The sequence below is a fragment of the Lontra canadensis genome, unplaced genomic scaffold (assembly GCF_010015895.1).
Source record: "Lontra canadensis isolate GAN:19392208 unplaced genomic scaffold, GSC_riverotter_1.0 scaffold150, whole genome shotgun sequence".
Classification (NCBI taxonomy): Eukaryota; Metazoa; Chordata; class Mammalia; order Carnivora; family Mustelidae; genus Lontra; species Lontra canadensis.
Genome location: NW_022631144.1, coordinates 1,297,010 through 1,324,248, shown reverse-complemented (window position 1 = coordinate 1,324,248; position 27,239 = coordinate 1,297,010). Strand labels below are relative to the sequence as shown.

At 38.1% G+C, this 27,239-nt stretch overlaps 1 protein-coding gene across 4 annotated transcripts in view; it reads right to left on the bottom strand.

Annotated features, from left to right (window-relative positions):
* The window catches only part of CHPT1 (choline phosphotransferase 1), a 31,017-nt gene extending 4,199 nt beyond the window's left edge, over positions 1-26,818 (bottom strand). For 2 of the 4 annotated variants that reach the window (XR_004381107.1, XM_032844295.1), the window contains exons 1-7: positions 26,412-26,815; positions 14,723-14,870; positions 14,278-14,419; positions 8,005-8,089; positions 5,004-5,135; positions 2,050-2,208; positions 1,466-1,591 (exon numbers count right to left, since the gene is read on the bottom strand). Coding sequence is in view for 3 of the 4 variants with exons in the window: in XM_032844295.1 (XP_032700186.1) it covers positions 1,466-1,591; positions 2,050-2,208; positions 5,004-5,135; positions 8,005-8,089; positions 14,278-14,419; positions 14,723-14,870; positions 26,412-26,684 (1,065 nt within the window). In the remaining variant the exon portion in view is untranslated. Of the gene's footprint in view, positions 1-1,465; positions 1,592-2,049; positions 2,209-5,003; positions 5,136-8,004; positions 8,090-14,277; positions 14,420-14,722; positions 14,871-24,034; positions 24,092-26,411 lie in introns of those variants that run through there. The other 2 variants (XM_032844297.1, XM_032844296.1) reach the window with 2 other exon arrangements.
* Positions 26,819-27,239: the final 421 nt, after the last annotated feature.

Here is a 27,239-nt window from a genome sequence, read left to right as displayed (position 1 = left end):
ACTTTAGATTTTAACACTTTTTAGACTATTTCCTGAAAAACTTCCAAGGATTAAGATTTATATCTCACCACCATTTGAAGAATGAAAGACTTCTGAATTGCCATGAATGGATATTAAGCTATTTACTCCAGAAAAAAGAATAATACTATAGAACCTAGTATAAAGAATCATCAGAGGTACTCCTGTGGTCTGTGTGCAGAACAGATATATTTCAAGGCCTGAGTCTAACAAATAGGGTACATTATTCAAACTATCAAGAGATTCACTGAAGGATTTCTTTTAGCACACTTTAATATGTATTTATCTATCACTAACAATTAGGTGCGAGGTCCAAAGGTAGGGGAAAACAGAGCAAAGTTGTTCAGAACCATCATTAACCGAAGACCATAAATATAATGTCTCAATTTAAAAAAATTGAATAATGCTCCCTTTATCCATGTTTGTGATTAAGGTGTTGCCAACAGTGATTTTCTCCTCCTCAGAGCTAGAGCTCTCTTAAGTGCATAATTTTGTGTTTTATAATCATTTTGAGTAGAAACTAATATATATATTATCTGTACCACTTTCTTAAGCTGGACATATTCAATGAGAATTTAACCTTTGCTTGATGAGTCATCATTATTGATATAAGTTATGCACTGTCCTCAAGAGCCAAACAGATATATCAGGTTGCTTACTTCTAGAACAAAATGGTCCCAGAATCCTATAATTGCTAGTACTGTTTTTTTTCTGTTTTGTTTCTTAAATATTAGCCAACAGTTCTTGATACAATAAAGGCCCACATATTCTAACACTAATTCCATCTAATTCACCTGTTACCTGCTATAAGCTCAAAAAATTCTAATAAGCTTGATTAAATAAAAGTCAGACACCTAAAAAAGTATCTGCCGTTCTCTGGGCAGAGTGAAGTGATTTTTGACTTCTTTGTATTGTTTTTGGTGGGGGAGAAAGATCTATTTTTAAGGTACACAATTGGGTTTTTAAGGATTTAAGTTGTTGAAAGCCTAATCTCCAGATAATCTGGGCCATTTCTTTTTTTTTTTTTTTTTTTTTTTTTTTTTTTAAAGATTTTATTTATTTATTTGTCAGAGACAGAGGGAGAGAGGGCGAGCGAGCACAGGCAGACAGAGAGGCAGGCAGAGGCAGAGGGAGAAGCAGGCTCCCTGCCGAGCAAGGAGCCCGATGTGGGACTCGATCCCAGGATGCCGGGATCATGACCTGAGCCGAAGGCAGCCGCTTAACCAACTGAGCCACCCAGGCGTCCCAATCTGGGCCATTTCTATACACACACATACACACACAAAAAACACAATTCACAGCTTAAAAGGAGTTAATTTTAAATATTCAGAAACATTTACAATATAGATAGTAAGACTATCTGCTATCTCACTGAAATGACTCTTAAGCATAGGGTTATCTGACATCTATTAAAAATAAATAAAAATCTTAGCAGGAAAGAACTTACCATTGCTATCCAAAGAACAACATACTCGTCTACAAAATTATTAAAGTACTGGTCTAAAAACAAAAGACCTGGGCCAAAAAAGACAGTGTCTTGAAGATACAGTTCACTTTTGGTCATGTGAGCTATCTATAAAAAAGTAAACAAAATAATTTCACTATTAAATTTTAAGTATTTTAGCTTTTATTTTTCAGGAAAGAATTATAACTTTAATTCACTGTTAAGACAAAAATAGAAACCATTTTTCTCACATTTAATATGGAAATGCTAATTCTAAAGTTTCTCAAATTCATAACTGGGTAGCTCATTAAAGTTCCCAATATTTAAATTCCTTGATATCAGAAAGCTATAGTTGACAATGTAGCTAAACAGCTAATTAAAAGAACTTAGCATACAGAAAAGAAACTATCTCCCTGAATATAACATTAACCCATTCACAGTTTTACTTGGAGCATAAATAGCTAACTATTTATTATAATGATAATGCCATTGAAAACCTACCCATTTTATGAAATAGTTTCCAGCCTTGTATTTGAGGACCAAATACATTATTTATACCATGAAATATAAATAAAAGAATTTCTTACCACCAATTTTTGTGAAATTTTAGCAAAGACGCATCCAAACATAAGGGTATAAAGACAAGGATGCTTTTCAAACACATTAGTTGCTGACTTTTTATAGATCATTATTGCCAATATAATAATTATTCCTATGTGGAGTCCAGGTGACAAGACACTAGTGCCCTAAGGGATAAATCAGAAAATCAGCATCATATTTTAACATTGCATTTATCACAGTGCAAACATTTTCTGAACACCTATTTTGTGTTAGTAATTAAACACCTAAAGAAAAACATAATGGAGTGTATGGACTTAAGGAGTATGTAGACCTTAACTGTGCCTACAAACTCCCATAAAACTCTAGGGTTACACACAGGTAATATGGTGCCACAGATGTGTGATTTCAATTTTATATATACACACATTTTAAACTACCACTAAAAAATATGACTTATTCTATACCAAATTTTACTATGCTGAAAGCCATCAACATTTGATTGTCAAGTTTACATATTTTTGTGCAGATATCGAAACAAAGCTTTAACCTGACAATTTTTTACTTATTTTTCAAAATTTTATTTTTAACTAATCTTTACACCCAAAGTGGGGCTTGAACTTATAACCCCAAGATCAAGAGTCACATGCTCTATCAACTAAGCCAGCCAGGCACCCCAACCTCCCAATTTTATAAAATATATTAACATTACACTGATAGGAAAAGTTTAATTCTGCCCTAGTCTCTCTATATATCAACACCCCTCACCCTTGCCTTTTTTGTGTTTAGACAGCAAAAGCTCTTGTGTAACACTGTAAATCCAACACATTACATTTTTATCCATGTGAATCAGATTCTCTCAGTACTGCTTATCCCAAACAAAATACTGAAATAAATTTGGTATTAAGGTTTACTAAATCTAGAACTACCAATTTAAATACATTCATTAAAATAGCATTATTCTTGTTTATTGTTTATATGTTATATTAGAATTTACTAGAATAATTACTACTAGAATACTACCAGAATTACAGTAGTAAGATTATAAACACAATAAATACTATTATACAAACTATGCATAATAAAATATGTATACTATATATATATAGTATATATGTATATGATACATATAATAAAATATACATATTATATATAATAAAATATGTATATGTTAATAAGTTATAAAAATTTAGACTAATAGTGCTCTTATCTGTATTATGGTTTTGTACATTTTATTCAAGAAAATCTGCTGCTGAGGATCCTGGGTGGTTCGGTTGGTTAAGTGTCTGCCTTTGGCTCAGATCATGGTCCAGAGGTCCTGGGATTGAGCCCTGCATAGAGCTCCTTGCTCAGCAGGGAGTCTGCTTCTCCCACTCCCTCTCTCCCCTGCCTATGCGCTCTCTCTGCTTGCTCTTTCTCTCTCAAGTAAATAATATCTTTTTTAAAAAATGCTAAAAAAAAATATGCTGCTAAAAAATATTGGAAAATCACCAGTATAAGAGTTAGAAATCAACCACTTCTTAGTCATAGTGTTTGATTTTTATGTCTTCCTTCAAACATTTATCAATAGGGTTATTTATTACTTTTAAATATTAAATTACATTTATCAATAGGGTTATTTATTACTTCTTAATAAAATACTCTCTAAAGTGGACACTGATCCTCACTAAATCTTATTTTCTTTAGTAAATTTCATGTTGCACGTAATACTCTAATTTATCTTCCATGGTCAAGAAACAAGTATTCCTAAGTACCTCACACATAGTACTGTACTGAGGTCAAATGACTACACACCTCAGAAAATCTACTCTTAAAGGACAGAAATTTTGAACCACAGCACCAAAGAAATCAAGAGAGTAAGCTATAGCCCAAATGATTCTAAAAAGACATTCCAACAATGTTTAAAAAAAATTTTTTTTTTCTTTTTCAGTAGGCTCTGGGGCATGGAGCCCAATATACGGCTTGAATTCACCACCCTAAGATCAAGACCTGAGGGGGGATGGATGCTCAACCAACTGAGCCACCCAGGCACCCCCAACAGTGTTTTGATAAAAAATGACATCACTGCACTGAGTACTTATCTTCTTATGTTTGTCTTAAAGATGACAGGATGGTTTTTAAAAACATAGATATTATGTTTGTTTAGAAGTTGGCAAGAATTCTGACTCCCACATAAAAGTATTGAAGAAGTTTTAAAAAAATAAAAAGAGAGATATATATATATACATATATATATATATGAATAAATACAAAAGTATTATAGCATGAGCAAAGTGTAAAAAGAACCCCCAGAAACACAAGGTGTACCTATTCAACATAAGAATTAAGGTTTAAAATTTTACCTTTTAAAAATATAAGAATAATTTTTAAAATATATTCCAGTGAAATGTCTGTAACATTTATTTCATGAGTAAAAAATTGCCCCGTATGTGAAACCATGACCTTTGGCAACTTTCTTGCTATTAAATAAGGAACTCATTTCCTTCTTCTCCTCTCCCCTATTAGTGTAAGGCACAAGAAAACAAATGGCCACTCAATTTTGTACAGTAATGGGACAGTGGATGATTAAACAGGATGTCAGAAAAGTCTACTAAGAAAAAGGCTGTAGAAAGGAAAAATGCTTTATCAGTCAAAACTTTTTTTTTTAAGACTTTATTTGAGAGAGAGCATGCAAAGGAGAGAGCACAAGCAGAGGGAGCAGCAGCAGGAAGAGGGAGAGGGAGAAGCAGACTCCCTCCTTAGCAGTGAGCCCAATGTGAGTCTCCATCCCAGGACCCTGGGATCATGTCCTGAGCGGAAGGCAGCTGCTTAACCACTGAGCCATCCCAAGCACCCCCAGTAAAAACTTTTTAAAATACTTCTTGTATTATGTGTGGTTCCCTTCCCCATTCTTGGAACATTGGGATTTTTTTAGTATCTCTGTATCTGATAATAAAACTTGTAATAAAATTAATACTAAATGATGATGAAATTAGTATCTTACTGCTATAGTGGATCCATTCTTCCCAACACCACCATGGAGGATAACATGGAAATAATTTGAACAGGAAAATATTGCTCCACCTACTACTCCAAGAACTGGAAAGATCTTCAGTTTTATTTCTAGAATGGGTATCTTTAGGGGTAGAGGAAAGAAATAAATCATTAAGAAAATAAGAATTTCTTTTCCTATTAAATATTAAAGAAACATTATAATATGACCCTATATGATAAGCTATCCTTTTTCTTATAATCAAATCTTAATTCCTGGATGTAGCCTACAGTGGTAACTTTTCTTTTAATGGTTTTATTTATTAAGTGAAAAATGAATCCACCAAATTCAGGGAAGTCTACATAACTGTGATGAAATATTTAATCTCATAAACCTTCATCTGACTTAAACATGAAAAAGGATAGTTTCCTTGAATTTAGTACCTCTAAAAGACTGCATCACAGGAGAAGTCAGACACCATGATCTGCATCATGAATGTGACAAATATCACAATGTGCGTGCATGCAAGAATTTTGTGTAGTTAATATCCAGGATTAAATCTCTAGCAGTATATTTACCTGTTGGTCAATTTGCTCTTCAAGAAAACTTCCCAAGGCAGCAAAGGATTTAAAAAACAGTAATAATAAGTTGCCAAAAGCTATAGGCTAATGCATTTTGAAAATAGGCTTTGAAATATTTTACCAACATTTGTGGAAATAGAATAGTGGAAACTACAGATTAACAAATTTAGAAAATCTACATCTAAAATAAGTATTCTTGTTGGTAAAAATAAACAGGTGTGCTTTCCTCCTATGGTATTACCAAAACATTGAATGAAATGATTTTAAGATTAAATTCTTTCCCATTATAAATAAATCAATTAAATTTAAGACAACAACATCTGGCTTAATAACCTAACTGCCTGCCTCTAGGTCAACATTCACCTTTTTTGGGAACCAGCTGAGCAGCTAACATAGAAGACACATCATATCCCTCTAGTGTATTTTAGAGGCCTACAGTAGCATATCTTTGATTCTATTATTCTTCTAGGATGAGAAGGAATATGAATGGCTTAGGAAATGTACCACTACTTAAAAATATGCTTCAAGTCTGAGCCAGTGATATGAACTGTAATTGGTAATTCTGAAACTATACCACAGGGAAATTTTACTATTTTTTAACAATTTTCAGAGCAATTTTGGATTCATGACAAAATTGTATGGAAAATACATAAACTCCCTATATACTCCCTGCCTCTGCCTCCCAATGCCTCCCCCACCATCAACATGTCCCACCAGAATGTTACATTTGTTGTAATACATGAACCTACACCAATACATCAATATTATCACCCAAAAGCTATAGTTCACATAACAGCTTACTCTTGGTGATACATACTTTTTATGAGTTTAGACAAATGCATAATGACAAGTATCCATCATTATAGTATATCATACAGAATAGTTTCACTGCCCTAAAAATACCCTGGGCTTTGTCTATTATTCCTCCATTCCCCATAACCTTTGGTAACTGCTGATCTTTTCACTGTCTCCATTATTTTGCCTTTTCCAGAATGTTATATAGTTGGAATCATATAATATATGTAGTTGCCTTTTCAAATTGGTTTCTTTCACTAAGTAATATGCATATAAGGTCCCTCCATGTCTTTTCATGTCTTGATAGTGCTTTCTTTTCAACATTGAATAATATTCCATTGCCTGCATGTACCATAATTTATCCATTCACCTACTGAAGGACATCTTGGTTGCTTCCAAGTTTTGGCAATTATGAATAAAGCCGCTGTAAACATCCGAGTTCAGGTTTTTGTGTGGACATAAGTTTTCCGCTTATATGGGTAAATATCAAGGAGCACGGTCGCTGGATCCTATGGTAAGAGTATGTTTAGTTTTGTATCTCTTACTATTTTTACTGGAGGCATATATCTGAGTGATTAAAAACACAGAATCTGGAATCTGTCTTCTTAATTCCAGTACTTACTAGCTATGTGTCCTTGGACAAATTACTTAATTATTCTAAGACTTACTTATAAAACAGAATAATGATAGTATCTATTTCATAGTATTGTTCTGAGGGTCAGATAAAACAGTGATGGTAAACTGTGGGAACATAAGGTGTTCGTCCAATAAATGTTAGTTGTTGGCTGTTGATATTGTCCTTATTATTCTTATATCTATGGGCAGGAGGTTGTGAGTCAGCAAGTGTTATGGACTTGGGTCATAGAGACAGAATAATTTATTTCTTCATAAATTCTCTTTCTATGCAAAGCATGGATATGTAACAGTGGCCGCCCAAGAATTAACTTTTATCAGAATACTGAGGCCAACGGGGCAGAAAGTAAAAACACTCCTTAATATGAGCAACTTTACCTCATTGTAGATTATTTAAAAATGCAAATTATTAACTTTTCTTTCCTAATATTGAGGGATAAGTTTCAAAAGTAAAATATTTTACTGAGTTTACTTTTTTATATATCTACTTTATGAGATAAATTTTGGCCTAGAAAAGGTAGTTCAACTAGTGTGTTAAAATTTTGTATTAGGGGATGCCTGGGTGGCTCAGTTGGTTAAGCAGCTGCCTTCGGCTCAGGTCATGATCCCAGCGTCCTGGGATCGAGTCCCACATCGGGCTCCTTGCTTGGCAGGGAGCCTGCTTCTCCCTCTGCCTCTGCCGACCACTCTGTCTGCTTGTGCTCATGCTCTCTCTCTCTCTCTCTCTCGCTCTCTAACAAGTAAATAAATAAAATCTTTAAAAAAAAAAATTTTGTATTAGGGTAATGGGGTCATTTTCTTCTATGTGGTAATATATTCATGCATAGGGGAAAGTGCCAAAATAAGGTATATAAGACAGTAAAATTATAAAATGAAGAAAAAAGGTTAAGAAATGGTATGATCATTAAAAACAATGCCAAGAATTTCTGAAGAAAATTAACAATGCATTTTTTTCCTAAATATTTGTTAAGTACTGAAATGTAAATTTAAATATTCAGATTTACCGTATAGTCCCACATTGTTGCTCCTCCAAATGTAGACAACACGAAGACCATCACTAAAGCTAATTGAATTTCAGTTACATCCACTCTAAAAAGAAAGGACAAAGAATAGAAAAGGTATTTGTAAATAAAATTCATAAATGTGAAAGTCAGTTAACCATAGGTTAAATATCAAAGAAGAATCTTTTCAGGCTTAGCCTATTTTACCTTTTGTTCCATCACTGAATTATCAATTTACACGATTAAATGAAAAGCCCACTGAACAACATGTGCTCACATAGAGGTAAACATTAGGATATGCACAGGTTGGGATGGGGGTAAGCTTGTACAGCATGTATAAAATTGCTGAGAGCAGTTATCATTGAGATTACAGAAGGATTTTACTTTCTACTTTATGTACTTCTGTAAAGTTTGAATTTTTAAGTAACAATCATGTATTACTCTTGTAATGAGGTAAAATTATAATAATATAAAAACAACCAGATGACTTAAGACAAATTGAAAACACTCCCAAGTGAATTTCACTTGAAGAGTAGGGAAGGTTAAAACAGCTTTATTGGGTTACTAACAGTCACTACAGCTTTTTGGTTTCCATAGACATTTTTCCCCTAATATATGAACATACTTAAGTTCATTTAAAAAAAAAAAACCACTAAAACAACATCAGTCTCCAGTCTGCATTGCCTGAAGCTATCGACTGACTCTCTATCTCCTTTGCTCCATACACAGGCTAACTGAAAAGTAGTCCACATTTGTAATTTCCTCTTCTTCATATTTGCTGCTTAATCCACTGTAGTCTGGTCTTTGGCCCCATTCTACTAAAACTGTTTAAGGTAACAATGTTTAAGGTAAACAATGACTTCCAATTTATCAAATCTAAGGGATATATTTCAGTTAATACTTTGGTTAACTTCTCTGCAATACTTAAAATGCTGATCATTCCCTCTTTCTTAAAATGTTTTGCTATGTTCTTGTTTATTCCATGCTCTCTCCTGATTCACCTACCTTATTGGAAGCTCTTCTCAGGCTCCCTCCTAGACTGCTGCTTCTTCCACATCTTAAACGCTACTACTTCCAGAATTCCATCTTTTCTCCTTTTAGATTTTCTGAACAATTCTAAGACTACCATCTGTAGGCTAAGGACATCAAAATCCCTATCTCCAAATCCACATCTTTTTTTCCTGCTGAGCTCCAGATTTTTTATGTCTATCTACTTTACATCTCTGCGTGGATGCCCTGGAGTCTCTGGATGCTAGAGGAATACTTACTGCTCTGCAAATACAAGATATGCAGCAATTATATGACAAAATAAAACCAGACAGGGAATAAAAGACTTCTAGACTAAGTTACTTTGGGGGCAGTTAGTAGGAGGTGAACTGAACATTAATCCACAAATAAAAAGAAAATGTAAAAAATGACACCCAATATTTGTAAGACCAGTGACAGGTAAACCAAGGCCTCCAGCAGGAAGTTAGTTGAAAAAAGTAAACATAATAATATAACAAGTAGTACTTTGTAGAGAAAAAGGAAGAAAGGTATAACATTTAATGAACATCTATTATGAGTCTAATCAGCTATAAATTATTCCGATAAATTTTTTGGAGAGGGAAACTTAAATGATTTTCCATGCCTACACTGGAACAGCTGAATATTGCCATAGGAAAATGCCTCAGAGCCAGCACTCTTCCTACTACACTTATGAGTCATTATCAGAGTTTTGTGCTCTTTTTTCAATAACAAAAGTAGAATTATATTTAATTACCCATAATTTTCCTAGGTTATGACTAGTGACCAGTAGCAACTAGGAAAGCTGGTAGGAAACAGAACAAGCTTTCTCTCAATGAACTAAGTGACCCAAATGCGGATTGAAGTAGGAACCTTGGTTTCACATATGCATCATTCATACCATAGATTTTATATTTTTTTAAGATTTTATTTATTTATTTGACAGACAGAGATCACAAGTAGGCAGAGAGGCAGGCAGAGAGAGAGGAGGAAGTAGGCTCCTCGCTGAGCAGAGAGCCCAATGCGGGGCTCGATCCCAGGACCCTGAGATCACGCCCCAAGCCAAAGGCAGAGGCTTTAACCTACTAAGCCACCCTGGCGCTCCCATACCATAGATTTTAAATTAAACTCAAATCTTCACTCTGCCTCTCTGCCTTTTAAGGATAAGCTAAATAAATGATGATTCTTGAGTCTGGGGAAAAAAAAAAGCTGAAAGGATATCATATAAAAGAACAGAATCACTCAACAAGTACTCAAACATTTGAGCTATGAAGAAACAGTTGAAGCTTGAAAAATATAGTAGACAAAAGAATATTCTGTATAACAACTTATAGACTTAGAGAACTCAATAAAGGGTCCAAGTTTTTAAAGTTTGGATCCAAAAAAGACTTTAAAGGATACTGGGGATATTGTTCAAGTAAATCCTTAATCCCCAAACTGTTTTCATGGAGGACAATCTACAACAGTGTTATTCAAAGTGTGGTCCAGGGTTTGTAACCAGTTTGCAACGAGATAGGTACAGAAATTGAGAGTAAGCATTTCAAAACTTTTATGATAATTTGACAGAGTAATTTTGTATTTGTTGAATTAAATGAAGTATTGAGGACTGTGATTTTTGTTTTTTGTTTTTAAACCACATGTTATTAATCCACCATGGACTAAGGGTAGGGGCAGAAACTCATCCTTGACCATAAGGTTTTTTGAGAAATGAACTTAATATCATATGGAAATTCTCATACTTTTGAAATTAAAGAAAATTGACACCAAGTCTAAATGTTCACATGTAACAAAACAGCACAGAATACAAGTAAACACTGGACTTGGTTTAGGTTTTAAAATTAAGCTTTAAGTGGGGTGCCTGGCTGGCTCAGTTGTTAAGCATCTGTCTCCGGCTCAGGGCATGGTCCCAGGGTCCTGAGATCAAGCCCCACATTGAGCCCCATATTGGGCTACCTGCTCGGTGGGAAGCCTGCTTCTCCCTCTCTCACTCCCTCTGCTTGTGTTCCCTCTCTCACTGTGTCTCTCTGTCAAATAAATAAATAAAATCTTAAAAAAAAAATTAAGCTTTAAGCATTGCTCTATAAAATTGCACAAGGTACTTGCTACAGGACAGCAAACATGCTACAAATAAGATATGCCATATCCCACATGGCAAACATTAACACAGAGACAGATTTTAACTATAATCCTATATTGTGCCTTAGGAGAATACTAATTCATGTGTCATTGATTAGTAACAAGTTGGAAATTATAGTTAAAAATACTTATTAATATTTTATAGTTTAAATGATCTAATTCAAGGTAACAAATTCATATTTGCACTGAAATCCACATATTTTCAAGAGATAAACATATAATAATGAAAATATCCACAAGTAAAATAGAATAGTATTTCTGCTTCTCTTTTGTACTACTCCAATAATAGAAATGCTATAAAAATTAAGCCTCTCAATAGATGAACATATAAAGAAGATATATCTCACACACAGGTGCACGTACAACACACACACACACACACACACACACACACACACGGCTATCACTCAGCCATAAAAAAGAACAAAATCTTGCCATTTGTAACAACATGGGTAGAGCTAGAGGGTAAAATGCTAAGAGAAAGAGGTGAGACAAAGAAAGACAAATACCACAGGATTTCACTCATATGTGTAATTTAAGAAATAAAACAAACAAAATAAAAAAGAGACAAACCAAAAAACGGGCTTTTAATTAAAGAGAACAAACTGATGGTTACCAGAGGGAAGGTGGATTGGGGATGGGTAAAATAGCTGATGAGATTAAGAGCACACCTATGATGATGAGCACGGACTAGTGTACAGAACTGTTGAATCACTATATTGTACACCTGAACTAATATAACACTATACATTAATGATACTGGAATTAAAAGTCTGAAAAAATTTAGCCTCTCAAAAAGTGATAAATTTTCAGGAAATCCATACCAGCCAACAGACACAACTGATACTGACACAGTCTGTTAAGTTTTGCCAAAGGCATGGTTGATGTCCTATATGTAGATCCTTCTTGTAATGTTAAACTGAACCATCAATCTACCTACTCAATGCTCCATGACATTTTTACTTTGACAAAGTAAAAAAATATACTAGTTATACTAGTATACTATATCCTATACTATATCCTAGTTATACTAGGATCTCTGCCATTCAGTGTTACTATTTAATTTAATTAATTAATTTCGGTGCAAGAGAATCTTAAGCAGGCTCCACACCCAGCATGGAGCCCATGCAGGGCTCAATTTCACAAACAGGAGACCTTGACCAAAGTCAAAATCAAGAGTCAGACAAGGAAGCTTAACTGACTGAGCCACCCAGGCACCCCACAGTGTTAGTATTTTAAAAGGCTGCCTAGCCCCAGCACTGTAGGATCTCCTCCTGCCCCTATGTGCTGGGGTCCCAATCAAAATAGTCATTTTCCTAATGTTCTCAGTACTTTCTTTCCTCATGCTTCTCCCTAGTGCTTCTACTCCAATCTGTCTGGCATAGTCCATTCATAAGAAACTCATCTTTGTATCTCCAGTTCTAGGCACACATTAGGCTCTCAATCAACAGCAAATGAGTGTAAAATTTACAACTAGGCCAGGATGAACGAATTCATTTTAGAAAGATTTTTTAATGAAGTTAGAAGCCAAAAAGGTAAAATGTTAGTCATTAAATAGTGACAATAATAATTAACCAGAACACTACATTATTGTATTACTCTAGTTTACCATAGCCAAGTTCAGCAAATTAAAAAGCACTAGATTTTGTAAAGCTACTTTTCTATTTTAGCATATCTTAATTTATAAATAGATACAGATTCTAAACTTCACATAGTTGCCTTGAATTTTAAGGCAGGCTTTTTGACACTTGGGCTCTTGATCAGTAGATAAGGAATCAGCTAGACTCACATTTTCCATAAAAGCTTTCTTAAGCTAATTCAGACTACAGAGCCCTTCCCCTTACTTAGGATTTCTTCAGTGCTTAAGGAAACCTAGAGCAAGTTATCTTACACTTGGTGATGGACTACATTAACTGTGTCACAGAAGTATTATCTCATCCCTTTAGTACAGTATACCAAAAATCCCTAAACAGGAATTTTTAAAGAATGCATTCTTGTATCCTTCTACAGAATCTATCACATTGCTGATCTCATAGAACTGAACAGCAGTCACTAAGAGTATGGGGTTTGGAATCAAACAGACTTTGAGTTTTAACCCTGGCTCTATACTTATTAGCAGTACAAGAAAGTTACGGAATCTCTGCTTCATTTGTACAGAGGAGGTTAATGTGAGGAAAAAATGAGATAATGCATGTAAAGTACTTAGTATAGTGCCTGCAACATGCAAGTGCACTAGATGGTAGCTGCAATTATCCCATAATTTAGAATCAATGTGATGTGTTGCCTAAGGCTTTCCCTCTGTTGTTACATGATCCACAGATTTGAGCTTCTCTCATTTTTATCATCATCAGAGGTTTTGGGTTTGTTTTTTGTTGTTGTTGGGTTTTTTGGTTTTTTTTTTTTTTTTTTTTTCAGAGCTGTTTCTCCTATGTAGCAATAAAAGAGGGGCCAAAAAGAATCAGTAGACATGGGAAGGCAGAGCTGAGAATGAGCCAATGGCAGATAGTTCCTAAAGGATCAGGCAGAGAAGGAGCTAATGGGAAACAGGAAGAGTACTGGGCTCCTGCTTCATGCACTACTTCCTGGTGTCCAAGAAAGAGGCATCAGAGGCTTATCATCTAATGTTCAGCTCTAACATTTTCAAGGTATTTTTACATTATCTCATCAACTGCCTACCACAACTAAGAGTCTCACAATTACCTGTTGATGGTGACTGTTCTAACAGGTGGCCCCTTTTTGGGCACTGAAGATTTGACCAAAAAGGACCTTTAGATTCTGTATTTCATTATTTTATTATATAAATCAAATGCTGTTTACTTAGTTACTGCATATTCTTTTTGTATATTATCCAGGCCCCTTATTTTTCTCTTTCTCCTGTATAATGTAAGCTTGGGTTAGTAAATTATTAAAATGGAAAAAGGGGGAAAAATAAAATTATTATCAAATATGTAACTATTTATGATGCAGAATACCTAACAAGACTTAACGTGTAGCACTTATGGATGTGCCAATAAATTAAAAGATAATTTAAATTCCTGATTGAAGTTTTGTCCTCCTTATGGATAAGTAAAATTTAAGATTGTGAGAATAAACTGAATTATATTTCAAAATGTACAACTTAAAAAACATACTTACTTTCCAAACCTCAAAACGCCTGAAACGTAAGTCTGCCAATGAGCACAATAAAACATGAACATCCCAATAAAAGAGCAGAAAAACAACCAGTCAGGATGAGTTCCTAAGCGCACCGCAATTGAAGCTCCAACTGCCATAAATACTGAAAGAAACAAGGTTTAAGAACCATTAAGAATTAAAAATAATTAATGAAATAATTGCCATGTACTATTTAGAAATACAATTTTTAAAAAATGTAATCTTGGCATTACAATAAGATACACTAAAAAAACTAATTTTTGAACATACTTTCAAAATACACTATGCAAATTTGCTCCCAAATGCACACTTACCACCAAAACTGACCATTCAAACAGCTCAGTCCACTTTTAGTTTTTGAGCCATCAGCAAAAAAAGAAAAAAAAAAAAAGAAAGAAAAAGAAAAAGAAAATCTTCATTAACTTACCTGTGGAAAGAGAGTCACAACCATGGTCAAAAAGTTCCCCTAAAGGGGAACAAGAATTTGTTCTTCTGGCTTGTTTCCCATCAATAGCATCCAGTGACTGGTAGATAAAGAGTCCCAGTGCACATAAAAGGTATGTCCAGTATGGTGCCTAAAAATAAACATAAATAATAAATATTCTTAAATGACAACAAGCTAGCTTCTCTTTGAAAATAGTTCAACTTAAGCCAATTGACACATTTTCTTGTGTTCTCATCTTACATCACCTCAGAGTGTTATAAAAAAAATTCATAACCCTCCTTTTACAGATGAGAACTAAATTGAGAAATCAAATGAACTGTTCTAAGTCATGTGGACAGAAGGACAAAGAAGCCCATACTGTGAGAAACACAAAAATTAAATGAGCAAGGATTAGGACACTTATTTAGTTCCTAATCCACAGCTCTTTCAATATATTACTTACACATGGCACTAGATTTGAAATTATTCAGTAAGATTTTGCTATGAAAAATATCTTAAAGACAAACCACAGAACTCTGCTTCCATTCACGATGGAGTATCGGGGAACTGTATCTATTCTCCCACCTTATATAACCAAAAAAGCAGTAAAATAAATGAAGTAAGTTTTCAGACACTGCAGGCAGTGAAGCACTGTGATCCCTGACAGAGGGAAACATGAGGTGAGCCCTGTAACTACTTCAGCTTAGGACCTACAGGCAGACCACAGCATAGGAATGGGGAACCTGAACAGAGCCCAGTGATCTTGCTATGATGAGGAGAAGCGTAGCAGAATTCAGAAAGGTCAAAGCAGCTAGAATTTGTGGACCACAGTACCAGAGAAAAGAGGAACACAAGATCTACAGAAGGGTACCTTTGAGTCTTGGGCTGAGAAGTGACCTGTGCCTGAATGAAATAAAACTATTAACCAAGGCCAGGGAAAGAAACATTGAACAGCACAAGGCCGCATAATTCTTGAAGGCCACATAAAGCTCAGAATTTTTCATGTTCCCACCAGGCACAGCAGAAAGACTTTGTAATACCTAGGACATTGGGTAGAGTTAACAGAAATGTATTGCCTTAGCAGTGGTGAGAAATTAGCCCAAGTTAAACGCCTCTTGGTAGAGTCCTAACAGACATAAAGTCCAGCCTCAAAAGAATCCAACTGGTCTTATTTAACTCAACTATAGCCAGTACAAAGTACAATATCTTAAAGGGATTTAAAAAAATCTAATACCCAAAGATATAAAATTCATAATGTCTGGTATCTAATCAAAAATTACCAGTCATGCAAAGAGGCAGGAGAGTATGTTCTACAACTAGAAGTAAAAACAATCAATACAATCAGACCCAGGAAATGACAGAAAAATGGAATTAGATGGAATTAGATGAGGCCATTAAAAGTTATTATAAATATGCTTCACATGTCCAAGAAGGTGAAAGAAAATATAAGACTCAAGTGAAACCCATTAATATTAAAAACAGTATTTAAAATGTAAAATATACTAGATAAAATTGGACAATGCAGAAGAAAAGATCAATGAACTTGGAGACTACTAATGGAAACTATCTAAAACGATGCAAAGAAAGAAAAAAGACTACCAATAATTGATCTGGGTATCACTGACTGACTGGTGGGACAACAGAAGCAGTCTAACATTTTTATTGGCTTCTCGGGGAAGAGAAGAGACAGTTGAACATGAAAAATATAAGAAATAATGGCTGAAAGATTTCCAAATTTGATGAAATGTATAAACTTGCATATCCAAGAAGCTCAAACATCAACCAGAATAAATATTTTTTTAAAACCCACCAAGGCACATCATAATCAGAAGCCAGAGAAAAACAGAAACATTATATATGGAAGTGTAGATACTGACAGAAGAAAGAGTCTGTAAACTTGAAGACAGAGGAACAGAAATGATGCAATTTGAACAAGACAGAGAAAAAGAGACTTTAAAATGACCACTCTTTTCTTCAAGCACTTTGTAAATATACTCTTCTTCCTCAGGGACTTATGTGATGGTACGAACGGTCAACCCAGATTTCTATGTGTTAGAGAGGAAATACAGCAATATTATTAAGAAGTAGGGTTTGTTTTTTTTTTAAGATTTTATTTATTATTTGTCAGAGAGAGAGGGAGAGAGAGCGAGCACAGGCAGACAGAATGGCAGGCAGAGGCAGAGGGAGAAGCAGGCTTCCCGCCGAGCAAGGAGCCCAATGTGGGACTCGATCCCAGGACGCTGGGATCATGACCTGAGCTGAAGTCAGCTGCTCAACCAACTGAGCCACCCAGGCGTCCCAAGAAGTAGGGTTTTGAAGTTAGATCTTGTTGGAGTCCTTGACTCTGTCATTTAATAGCCAAATAACCTTGGGCAAGTCACTCAACCTCTCTAAACCATGGTTACACACCTGTAGGATATGAATACTCACAGTTCTGTCTGATGAAAAAATTCTAAGATAGCTCTTTACACAGAGCCCGGCACATAGTAAGTGCTCAGTAAAGGTTAGCTATTCTCACTAAGTTGTTTTGTATATTTTCAGTGGCAAATATAATTTTTAAAATACCAATCTATGTATGGTTTATGGGGGAATTCTACAAATATCCAATCAACCTGCTATCTTGTTCCTCAATCTTTCTAAGTAAATAGAAGTTTACTCTGAACTAATTTTAATAAAAACTTCATTTTTAAATATTAGATGCCCAGTATTAATGATGACACTACTAATTGCTTAAAAGGGCTTACTGAGTCTCTTCCACTTAAAAGACATGCAGCATAAGTTAGAAATAATTGAAGAAGGGAAGCAATCTGAGTTATGAATATGCATATTAAAATACCACAGTCAGAGAAACAATGAGCACTGGTGAGGATTTGGGGAAGAAGGAACACTTGTGCACTGTGGGTAGGAATGCAAACTGGTGCAGCCGCGATGGAAAACAGTCTGGAGGGTCCTCAGAAAATTAAAAATAGAACTACCCTAAGGCCCAGTAATCACACTACTGGGTATTTAACCAAAGAATATGAAAACACTAATTTTAAAGTGTATATGCACCCCTATGTTTATTGCAGCATTATTTACAATAGCCAAATTATGGAAGCAGCCCAAGTGTCCTTTGGTAGATGAATGAATAAAGAAGATGTGGCATATACACAGCCATAAAAAGAATGATAATCTTGCCTTTTGCAACAACATGTACGGAACTAGAGAGTATAATGGTTAAGTGAAATAATCTGAGAAAGACAAATACCGTATGATCTCACTCATATGTTGAATTTAAGAAACAAAATAAATGAACAAGGGAGAAAAAAGAGACAACCCCCAAAATGGACTCTTAGCTATGGAAAACAAACAGAGGGTTACCAGAGGGGAGGGGAATTGGGGAGATGGGTGAAAAGGAGACGGAGATGAAGGACTACACTTGTGATGAGCACTGAATAAGGTATAGAATTGAATCATTATATCATACACCTGAAACTAATACATGGATGTATGTTAACTATGTTGGAATTAAAATGAAAACTTAGTAAAAATATTAAAAACTTAAATACTACATTCAATTCTGATTAGCATGTTTTTAAAGGCTTATCTGCAAACTATCAAACAATTAGGAGGGGGCTAAAAAAACAGAATTAGTAAATCCTTACAGCAGTACAAAAGTGGAAAAAGCAAAACGAAACAAACCATCTGAGTTTTTCCTAGAATCTTTCTTGAAAGAATACAGAAGTGTTTTGCATAGAACAATCCTGGTGACCCTTTTCAAACTAGTAAATTCTTAACTATTTTTTCCTACTAGGAAAAATTATATTGTTTTAATTTTGATAACCAAAGGAAAGCAAAGTTACATTTCAAATCTATGTAAAATTGGAAATTGAAGTTATTAAAATTTCTAGAAGGACATAAAGTCACTTTTCTGATCTATTTTCCACCAAGTACCTTCCCCTTACATGACAGACTTCTAAAGAACATCATCTACCTGAGAGGTATTCCATTTCTCCCTTCTATGCACAGAACCTTCTTATACTGAAACACTGGAGCCAAGGTCCATGTTAAAAGCCTAATTCTGACCTCCGATTTGGTAGACTGGCAGCAGGCAAGTTCAAAGGTCAAAGTGTTAATGGAAATCCATACTGAGATAAATTTGGTCACTCCTGGACACCACAGTTGAAGGTGGACTCTGACCATCATTTGGAAAAAAGGAAAGGAAGACTGGTTCACTAGTTTAAAACTATATCATTGAGCTACTAGAGTTGAGATTTAGAGCTTAAATGGGTAAAGAATGCAGGGGAATTTGAACAAGGAAACGAGAGAGGGGGTCTCGGCCTAAATGAAGGTTGAGGCCTGGAAAACACGAGGTTTACTCATGAATCGGTGACCAGATCCCTGTTGCAGGATCAGAACATCAACAGTAGTCAGACTGGAAAGGCAGTAACATTATCTTAAACAGTACAACAAAGGGCATTTTCCAGCACTGTTTTATTTGATACAGCAATCCACAGAGATAGGGCAGCTATCATGTTCTTTTTATTAAAGTCAAAAGTAAAACTTAGAGAGGGCTGATCACATCCCATCCAGTGGCCAGACTGGGCCTGGGAATCAGACCCGGGTCTTCTGCCCTGCCCTAGGATAAGGGCTCCATCAAACCACAGGCTGCAGAGTCCTGAATTCTTACTTCACGGCCTACTTATTCTTTCAGACCTGCTAAGAAGCACTATCCTGCTCACACAATCCAATTTCAAGTGTAATGAGCCTAAGGAAATGGCTGGGAGCCACGTGATGCTTGCCTCCTTTTAAACCCAGGAAGGCACACTAGTCCCTAGTACCTGGTTCATTCGTTTCCAGTCTTCCCAATGCCACAAAGGTCAAACCTATCTTTCCTTTTCCCTGATGTCATCACCTCCAACTCCACCTGAAGAAAGCTATTAAATAGCCTACAAATTGTCATCTTCCTTCCTAACCTGTTATCTCTGCAAAACTGACTCCAGGTTGGAGATCCAATGGCCAGGAACCACAGGACCCTTCCTTCCAGAAGTCTTCTCAAAACAGGTTTAATTACAGAAGAGACTCCAGGTTGAAGGAGGATCTACAAAAACCACCCCAACTCATTTCACCTTTTCATGTCAACTTACTTTCAAAAATTTTCAACATAAGCATGGAACAGTCAGGCCTGGATTATTCATTATAAAGTCACAAGCAATTTATCAAAATACTACTATAGGAGGAACCTCGTCCAAAAATGTAGAACTCCTCCAGGTAATATGAGATTCCTAACATTTAAAGTTTTAAATTATATAATTTTCAAAGTATCTACTGTATCTTTTAGGATCAGAATTTAAAGAATATGCCATAAGAAGCTTTTCAGGTCAACCATCAAGACCTACATCAATCTTGTAAATGATGACGTGGTATTCAATTATGTGGCTACATTACAATTAAGTGATAACTTCACTAATGATGAATCTTGCATTATTTGATGAAAAATTATTATGTAAGTTTATTGTAGAAAACAAAATTATTACTAAGAATCAATCATAATCCCCAGTCATTTAAAAAAAAAATATCTCTTTGTTTTAAGTGGCCTTGGGTATGAGTTGATACACATGCAAAAAGTATTATATAACCAGTAACAGTTGGGTCAGCTGCTAACAGGGAGACTTAATTATCCAAACAGCAATTGACTTCTCTCTCCATAAAAACAGAAAGTGCATTTATAAGAGGTAGGAAGAAAGAAAATTAGAAGACGCATCATGCCTATGTGAAAAAATGTAATGTTATGTGGTTTAAAAAGTGGATTTTCAAAAGAAAATTCATGGCATTTCTAACAGACCACGAATCTGACACTGGTCTAGCCCTGTGGTATGATTAATGAGGTTGTTGACTACGTGCCTGTTGCTGATGGGGCACTTCCTGTTTACAGAGGGAGGGGCCCCACCAGAGGCCTGAAAGGCTCCAAGAGAAGCGGGTGATCCTGAAGGGTAAGATCATTCTTAGTCTCCAATCAGGAAAGGGCCTGGGGATATACTGGTTTCAACTCAGACCTTCAGGCTTCAGGTCTGGTTACCCAACAGCTTTTGAGAAGAGCATACCCATTTTCAGGAAATGAAGCAGGTTACAAGCAGGCATTTTATAGAAATGCAGTACGACCAGCAATTCAGGCCCAGCGGGGCTCTCTCCTGACTTTAGAAATCTGTACTCTGAAAGGTAGCTTGCTTTCTTTTTATATTTTCGGGAATAGTCCGTTTTCCCCCTCTTCTTTTAAACCTTTAGTACTTACTAGAGTTCTTCTTCTTTTTTTTTTTAAGATTTTCTTTATTTATTTGACAGAGATCACAAGTAGGCAGAGAGGCAGACAGAGAGAGAAGAAGGGAAGCAGGCTCCCTGCTGAGCAGAGAGCCTGATGTGGGGCTCGATTCCAGGACCCTGGGATCATGACCCGAGCCGCAGGCAGAGGCTTTAACCCACTGAGCCACCCAGGCGCCCCCTTACTAGAGTTCTTATTGTAAACGCCAATCTCTCACTGTGCCCAGGGAAACAGGAAGGCAGAGGGGTATGAAGAGAATCCCTAGGCCAGATGGATCATTGACAGCAACTGTACTGGGTGCTTTCACAGCTGTTCTCTTTAATGTTGCAAAACCCAAGTGGTCAGAGCCTAGGCCCAGGTCAAAAGTCCAAGGAGGAATAGCTTATATAATAAAGTATAGGAAAACCATAGGAATCAAAGAGTCAAGTCCCAAAGCAGTTACCTGCAGAAGCTCCCTCCAGCCAAGGCTGGGAATATGGTGAGGCCAGTGAGCCACCAGGGGTTCGTACAGAAATTGAGGCTGTATTTACCCTCAGGATCAGGGCCCTTCCAGTGCCTCCTTAAGTCCCGAAGCCTAAGTTACTGCTTGCCTCATTTTAGTTCCCTTCCCTGCCCCGCTTTCTCAAATTTCCACCTCAGGAAAGGAGTTGGAGTTTATATTCTGTTTTATTAAGACTAGACCACTCCCTAACAAGAGTCCTGCCTTAATAAATGATGTCTGATAAGTTACTGATCTGGTTAAAAGAAAATAAAGATGGAGACAGGTAATAAAAAAGGAAATACAGGGGCGCCTGGGTGGCCTGGTGGGTTGAAGCCTCTGCCTTCCGCTCAGGTCATGATCCCGGGGTCCTGGGATCTCCCTGCATCGGGCTCTCTGCTCCGTGGGGAGCCTGCTTCCTCCTCTCTCTCTGCCTGCCTCTCTGCCTACTTGTGATCTCTGTCTGTCAAATAAATAAATAAATCTTTAAAAAAAAAAAAAAAAAGGAAATACAATTATTTTGAAGAAACCAAACCCAGGGAGAACAATCTGAGTAGGAATCTAAAGATTGTTTCCTTTTCTTATTATTCCCCAACAAATAACCCTTTACTTTATAGTGCAAAGGCAACTATAATCTGAATCATTTTGACAGGGAACGAACCATTTCTTATGGTCTTTCTGACTTCCTCAGAAAAACGTCGTTTTTGGTACAACTTTCTATCATCATTAACAAAATAAATATATTAATACCCTCTGACCTGACCCTATACTAGGCATCTATGTGCTCTAATCAATGACACTGATGTGTCATTAGCCTGGAGCCTAAAGAATTAGATCCCAATCACTGAGTTTTCTTATATACAAATTTAGGAATTGCATTAACTAAGTTCTAAAGTCCTTCAAACTGTTTAAGTCTGCGATTCTATTTCAGGATTAGGCAGCAAGGAATGGAGGGGCGGGGGAGCAGTCAAGGACTCCATACAGAGTAGCATTCAGATAGAGCTGCTTCATCCACGTGAGAAGTGGGACAATTCAGTTCCACTTTTCTCTAGTAGCCCTAACTCTTGCTTACTCTCGTTAAAATCCCCAGGCCCAACAACTGATACTTATTTAATCCAAGACCAGCTTAAACTGATGAGGGTGGAAAAACATCATCTTCCAAGATGCCATTTCATTCACTCAGACAATAATCTAGTGAATATTTACTAAGCCTCTGTGTTATGCAAAGTGCTGTGCAGTACAGGTTGTACAAATCGGCAATCTTTCTCCGAACTTAAAAGTTGGTAGACTGTCCTGCTCAGTAAGGACACACGTAACCAAAATAAAATGGAGAAGTTCCCCAGGAGACCTACAAAGCCCCAGGGCTGAAGCATAGCGTTCTGGCTTGGAATCCTGGTCTCCAGTTAAAGCTACCTACCCTGAAGAGGTTAATTTCTCTTCAGTTTCCTAATCTATAAAATGGGGATAATAATACTACCACTTCTTAAAGTTGTTTAGAGGATTAAATGAGACAACAGGCTAAAGCACCTTCAAATAATACCTAATACACAGTTAATACCCAGTAAATGTTCACTGATACTGTTATTTTTACTGGAGTTTTAGAGGACAGACTCTCGAGAAGGAAGAAAAATTTTACAAGGAAGTCGTTAGAACTGGGCATTGAGAGATGGAAGCAGGACAGGAGGAAGGAAGGAGGAGAAAAGAGAGGGACAAAAAGAAATCCTTGCTATATAGCAAGTAGTTCAGTTTGGCTGGAGTGAAAAGTTCCTTAACAAAAACGGCAGCATGACACGCAGTTCAAAACACCATTGTAGGGACACCTGGGTGGCTCAGTGGTTTGAGCCTCTGCCTTCAGCTCAGGTCATGATCTCAGGGTCCTGGGATAGAGCCCCACATCGGGATCTCTGCTCGGCGGGGAGCCTGCTTTCCCCTCTCTCTCTGCCTGCCTCTCTGCTTAGTTGTGATCTCTCTCTCTTTCAAATAAATAAATAAAATCTTTAAAAACAACAACAACAAAAAAAACACCATTGTAGAAAAAAAGAAGAAAAAGGAACATCCACTGTAGAACTTAATATAAATCATTTAATTTTTTTCTATTAGGTTCCCTTCATCCCCATTTATGTCCTAGAAGTTAAAACAGTAGTTTAAAAAAATAGATCAAGTGTTATTACTAATATAGATATATAGTCAGCATTGCATACATGTCATCCTATATGGGTACAGAAGCCTAAACATCTAAATCCAAAAACCTTACGTATTTTTCCTCTTTCTGGAAGCAATCTGTCAAGTTTGAAAAGCACTAAGAGTTAAGTCTAAGAATCAGAAAACACTTTATAATCCAGGTTAAAAATCACTTAACCCTCCAGACCTCAATTTCCTCTTAATAAAAACATATATACTACTATTACTTCAGGATGGATGGATAGAAGAAATACTAAAATGGTGGAAAGGCCATTCTAGGAAGGGAAAAAACTTGCCAGCCTCCTTGGGTAGATATAAAACACAAAGGCAACAATGGATGTGAAAGCACTTTATGTACCTGATTAAATCTTATATAATATACAAGGAATTTTTCCTGCATACAACACAGACAAAGGCAGAAACTCTGGACCAGAAGGTGGTGATGCGTTGAAAATATATACGTGGGCTTTGGGGTCAGATGGACTTAGATCTGAATCCTGTCATCATGTCCCGTCATTTACTAGCTCTGTGACCTGAAAGCAAAGCATCTTGAACTATCATTACTTCTTTCCTGCGATTACTGGGATTTTATCAAACCTGCAATATGAATCCTGTAATGAATGGCTTGTCCCCTCACAGCTGTAGCCTCTTAGAAGCAAGTGCAGGAGGATCTACTATCATACATTTCAGAAACTCTTCTCAGTTTCATCTTATTATTTTAACTCTTTGGGGGCCACTCTGATTTTTTTCACTTTTTTTTGTGTCTGAGATTCCCAACTCCCTCAACCTTTTTTTTTTAAATGAGGCTGAGCCTAAAAATTAATCATAACTTTACCTCTTCCATCAGGCCCCACTTAATACTCCTACACAGCATCTCCTGGACTTGTTCGTATGCCCTGGTTTTTCTAAGTGCTCAACAAATGGTTCTGAGTGGCGCCTGGGTGGCACAGTGGGTTAAGCCTCTGCCTGCGGCTCAGGTCATGATCTCAGGGTCCTGGGATCTAGCCCCGCATCGGGCTCTCTGCTCAGCAGGGAGCCGGCTTCCTCCTCTCTCTCTGCCTGCCTGCTTGTGATCTCTCTCTGTCAAATAAATAAATAAAAATCTTAAAAAACAAAAACAAAAACAAATGGTTCAAAATAATATCGACACATTCACATGGCAAGTATCAGAAGCGCCCAAATGCTGTTAGCCAAATACAGGCCCAATAAAAACTAAATTTTTTTATACATTGTCAGGACATTTTTATTAAAAGTGGTATTTTTAATGTGTTGAGTAATATTTTAAATTTGTTGGGCAAATTGCCATTTTCTACATTTATCTTCAGGTAATATGGTATTTGATCCTCGCTGCATCCTTGTGAAATTGGTTCTGCAGGCATGATTTTCTATTTCACACATGGGAAAACTGACCAGCAGGTCTTTCCATGGTGTGACGCAGCCCCATGGGAACCCAAGCCTTCCACTTCTAAACCCAGAGCTCCTCCATTCTAGCACAACCACCTCTAGGCCTTGAGGAAATTCTGCAAACGGGCTGCAAAAAAACAAAAACAAAAGAAACTTACTTTTTGCAAACAAGATGAAAATGAATAACAGTGTAAAATCTGCCAAGAACTCATATGTAATAAACATTAAGCATCGACTGGCAAAATAGATTTTAAAACGTAGGCTCCATTAAATATTTTTTAAAATGGACGCCTAGCATGGAAGGCCTAAAATATTTCCATTGTATTCCTGCTATCCAACCTTAATTTGAATTAGTTCCCCACAGAACCTATACTCAAATATGATTATAAAAGGGATTTCACTATTTGGAGAGCAAAGAAAGCAGTGTCACAGAATGTGCAATGAGTTATTTATCCCATGTACTCCACGTTAAAGCTAAACATGCGAGTGAACCTCCTCTGCCTCCTATCCTGTTCCCACTGAGCCCACGGGGTGCGGTGCTTCTGAGTAACAGTTGTCCGAAGCTGACGTTATTTACTCTCATTTCCGACACAGGTCAAATACGCACAGCTAAAATCCGTCGGTATTTGGGATCCCTGGGTCGCGATAGTAAGGATTATCTCCTTGCTAATACCTTAGTTTGTTTTGCATGTCAATGAAGCAAAGAGGAAGTTATCTCTTGGAAGTAATTTATCTTTGATCAGTGCTACCAGTAATTTCAGATCACTAGCACAACCTTGAGAAACGATTATAAAAGTGTCCAAAGGGTAACTCGGGCTTGGCCAACCCGACCGCAGGCCGCGGTGCCCGGCGGGCCGGAGATGGGGGCGTTCAGTTCCCCCCAGTGTGCAAAGTAACCGACGGCTTATCCATCCCACAGCTCCGCGCCAGACCGGGGTGGAGGCCGGGCAGACAGGCCCCCGGCTCTCAGTGGCCGGGGGAGGCTGGAGTGGACCCGGGCTGAGGCAGTGACCTTGAAAACCCCTCTGCCGCCCGGGGAGGCTCGGGGTAGACGCAGACCTGAGGTAGCGGCGCGACAGCCTCCAGGCGGCCCGGGGGAGTCTCCAGGCGGACGCGGCGCGGGGCAGTGGCTGTGTCTGACCCCCACCCCGCCCCGGGAGAGTCATCCGCGCGGGGTCTCCCCGCTCCCCGGGCGCCTCCAGCGGCCGGACAGCTGCGCACTGGGGCGGGGCTGGGATTGGGAACGCGGGTTTCCCGGGACAGCAGTTAGGGGGTCCCTCCTCCGCGGCCGAGGCTCCCGGCGCTGGCCGCGAGCGGAAGGCGGGCCCTACCTCCTCGGTGGCCGTGGGGCAGTAGGAGATGAGCAGGAGGGTGGTTAACAGGTTGATGGCCAGGCCCAGGAGGGTGATGGAGTTGGGGGCCATCCACAGCGGGATCCACTGGAGCAGCCAGGTCCAGTAGATCTGCAGCGGCGGCTCCAGCAGCGAGACGCCCGCCGCGCTGTAGCGGTGCTCCTCCAGCCGCCGCAGCTGCGCCGCGCTTAGCGGCTCGGCCAGCGCCTTCAGCCAGCGCGGGGCCGGCCTGCCCCCGGCGCCCGCCGCCATGGCCGCCTGCGGGCCCCGCCGCTGCGAGGGAGCGCGGCCGGTGCCGGGCGCCAGGGCGGGGGGAAGGTGGAGGGAGGGGCCCGTGGGCCCCGGCCTGCGCTGACCGGGTGGAACTAGACGGTCGGGCCGGCTCGGTCGAGGTCAGGCCGGGCTACCCAGGTCCCGGGGCCCCTGCCCCAGAGCGGCCGGGCCGCGGGTGCGACCGCCGGGGGTGGGCGGGGCCTCCGAGGAGGGGAACTTAGGGGAGGGGTTGGGGAGAGTATGGCGAGGTGTCTGGGAGATTTGGGCCGGTACTCGCAAGCCACCACGTTACCACTAGGGTCCTGCAGACAGTAACTTTCTGGCGGACGTGCCAGGGACCTGACTTCCCCAAGGGGCTGGCTGATGCACCTGCCTCCAAAGGTTCCATTCTTCTCCAGGGACGTCTGGCCGCGCTACCGTGATTAAAGGATCCTCCCAGGCTGGGCAGTTGGAGGCTGCTTCCTCCAACGTGTGGTCTTCTGCACAGCTCTGTTCTCCTAGTGTGGGTATCTCTGGCCTTTGGCTAACCACTGC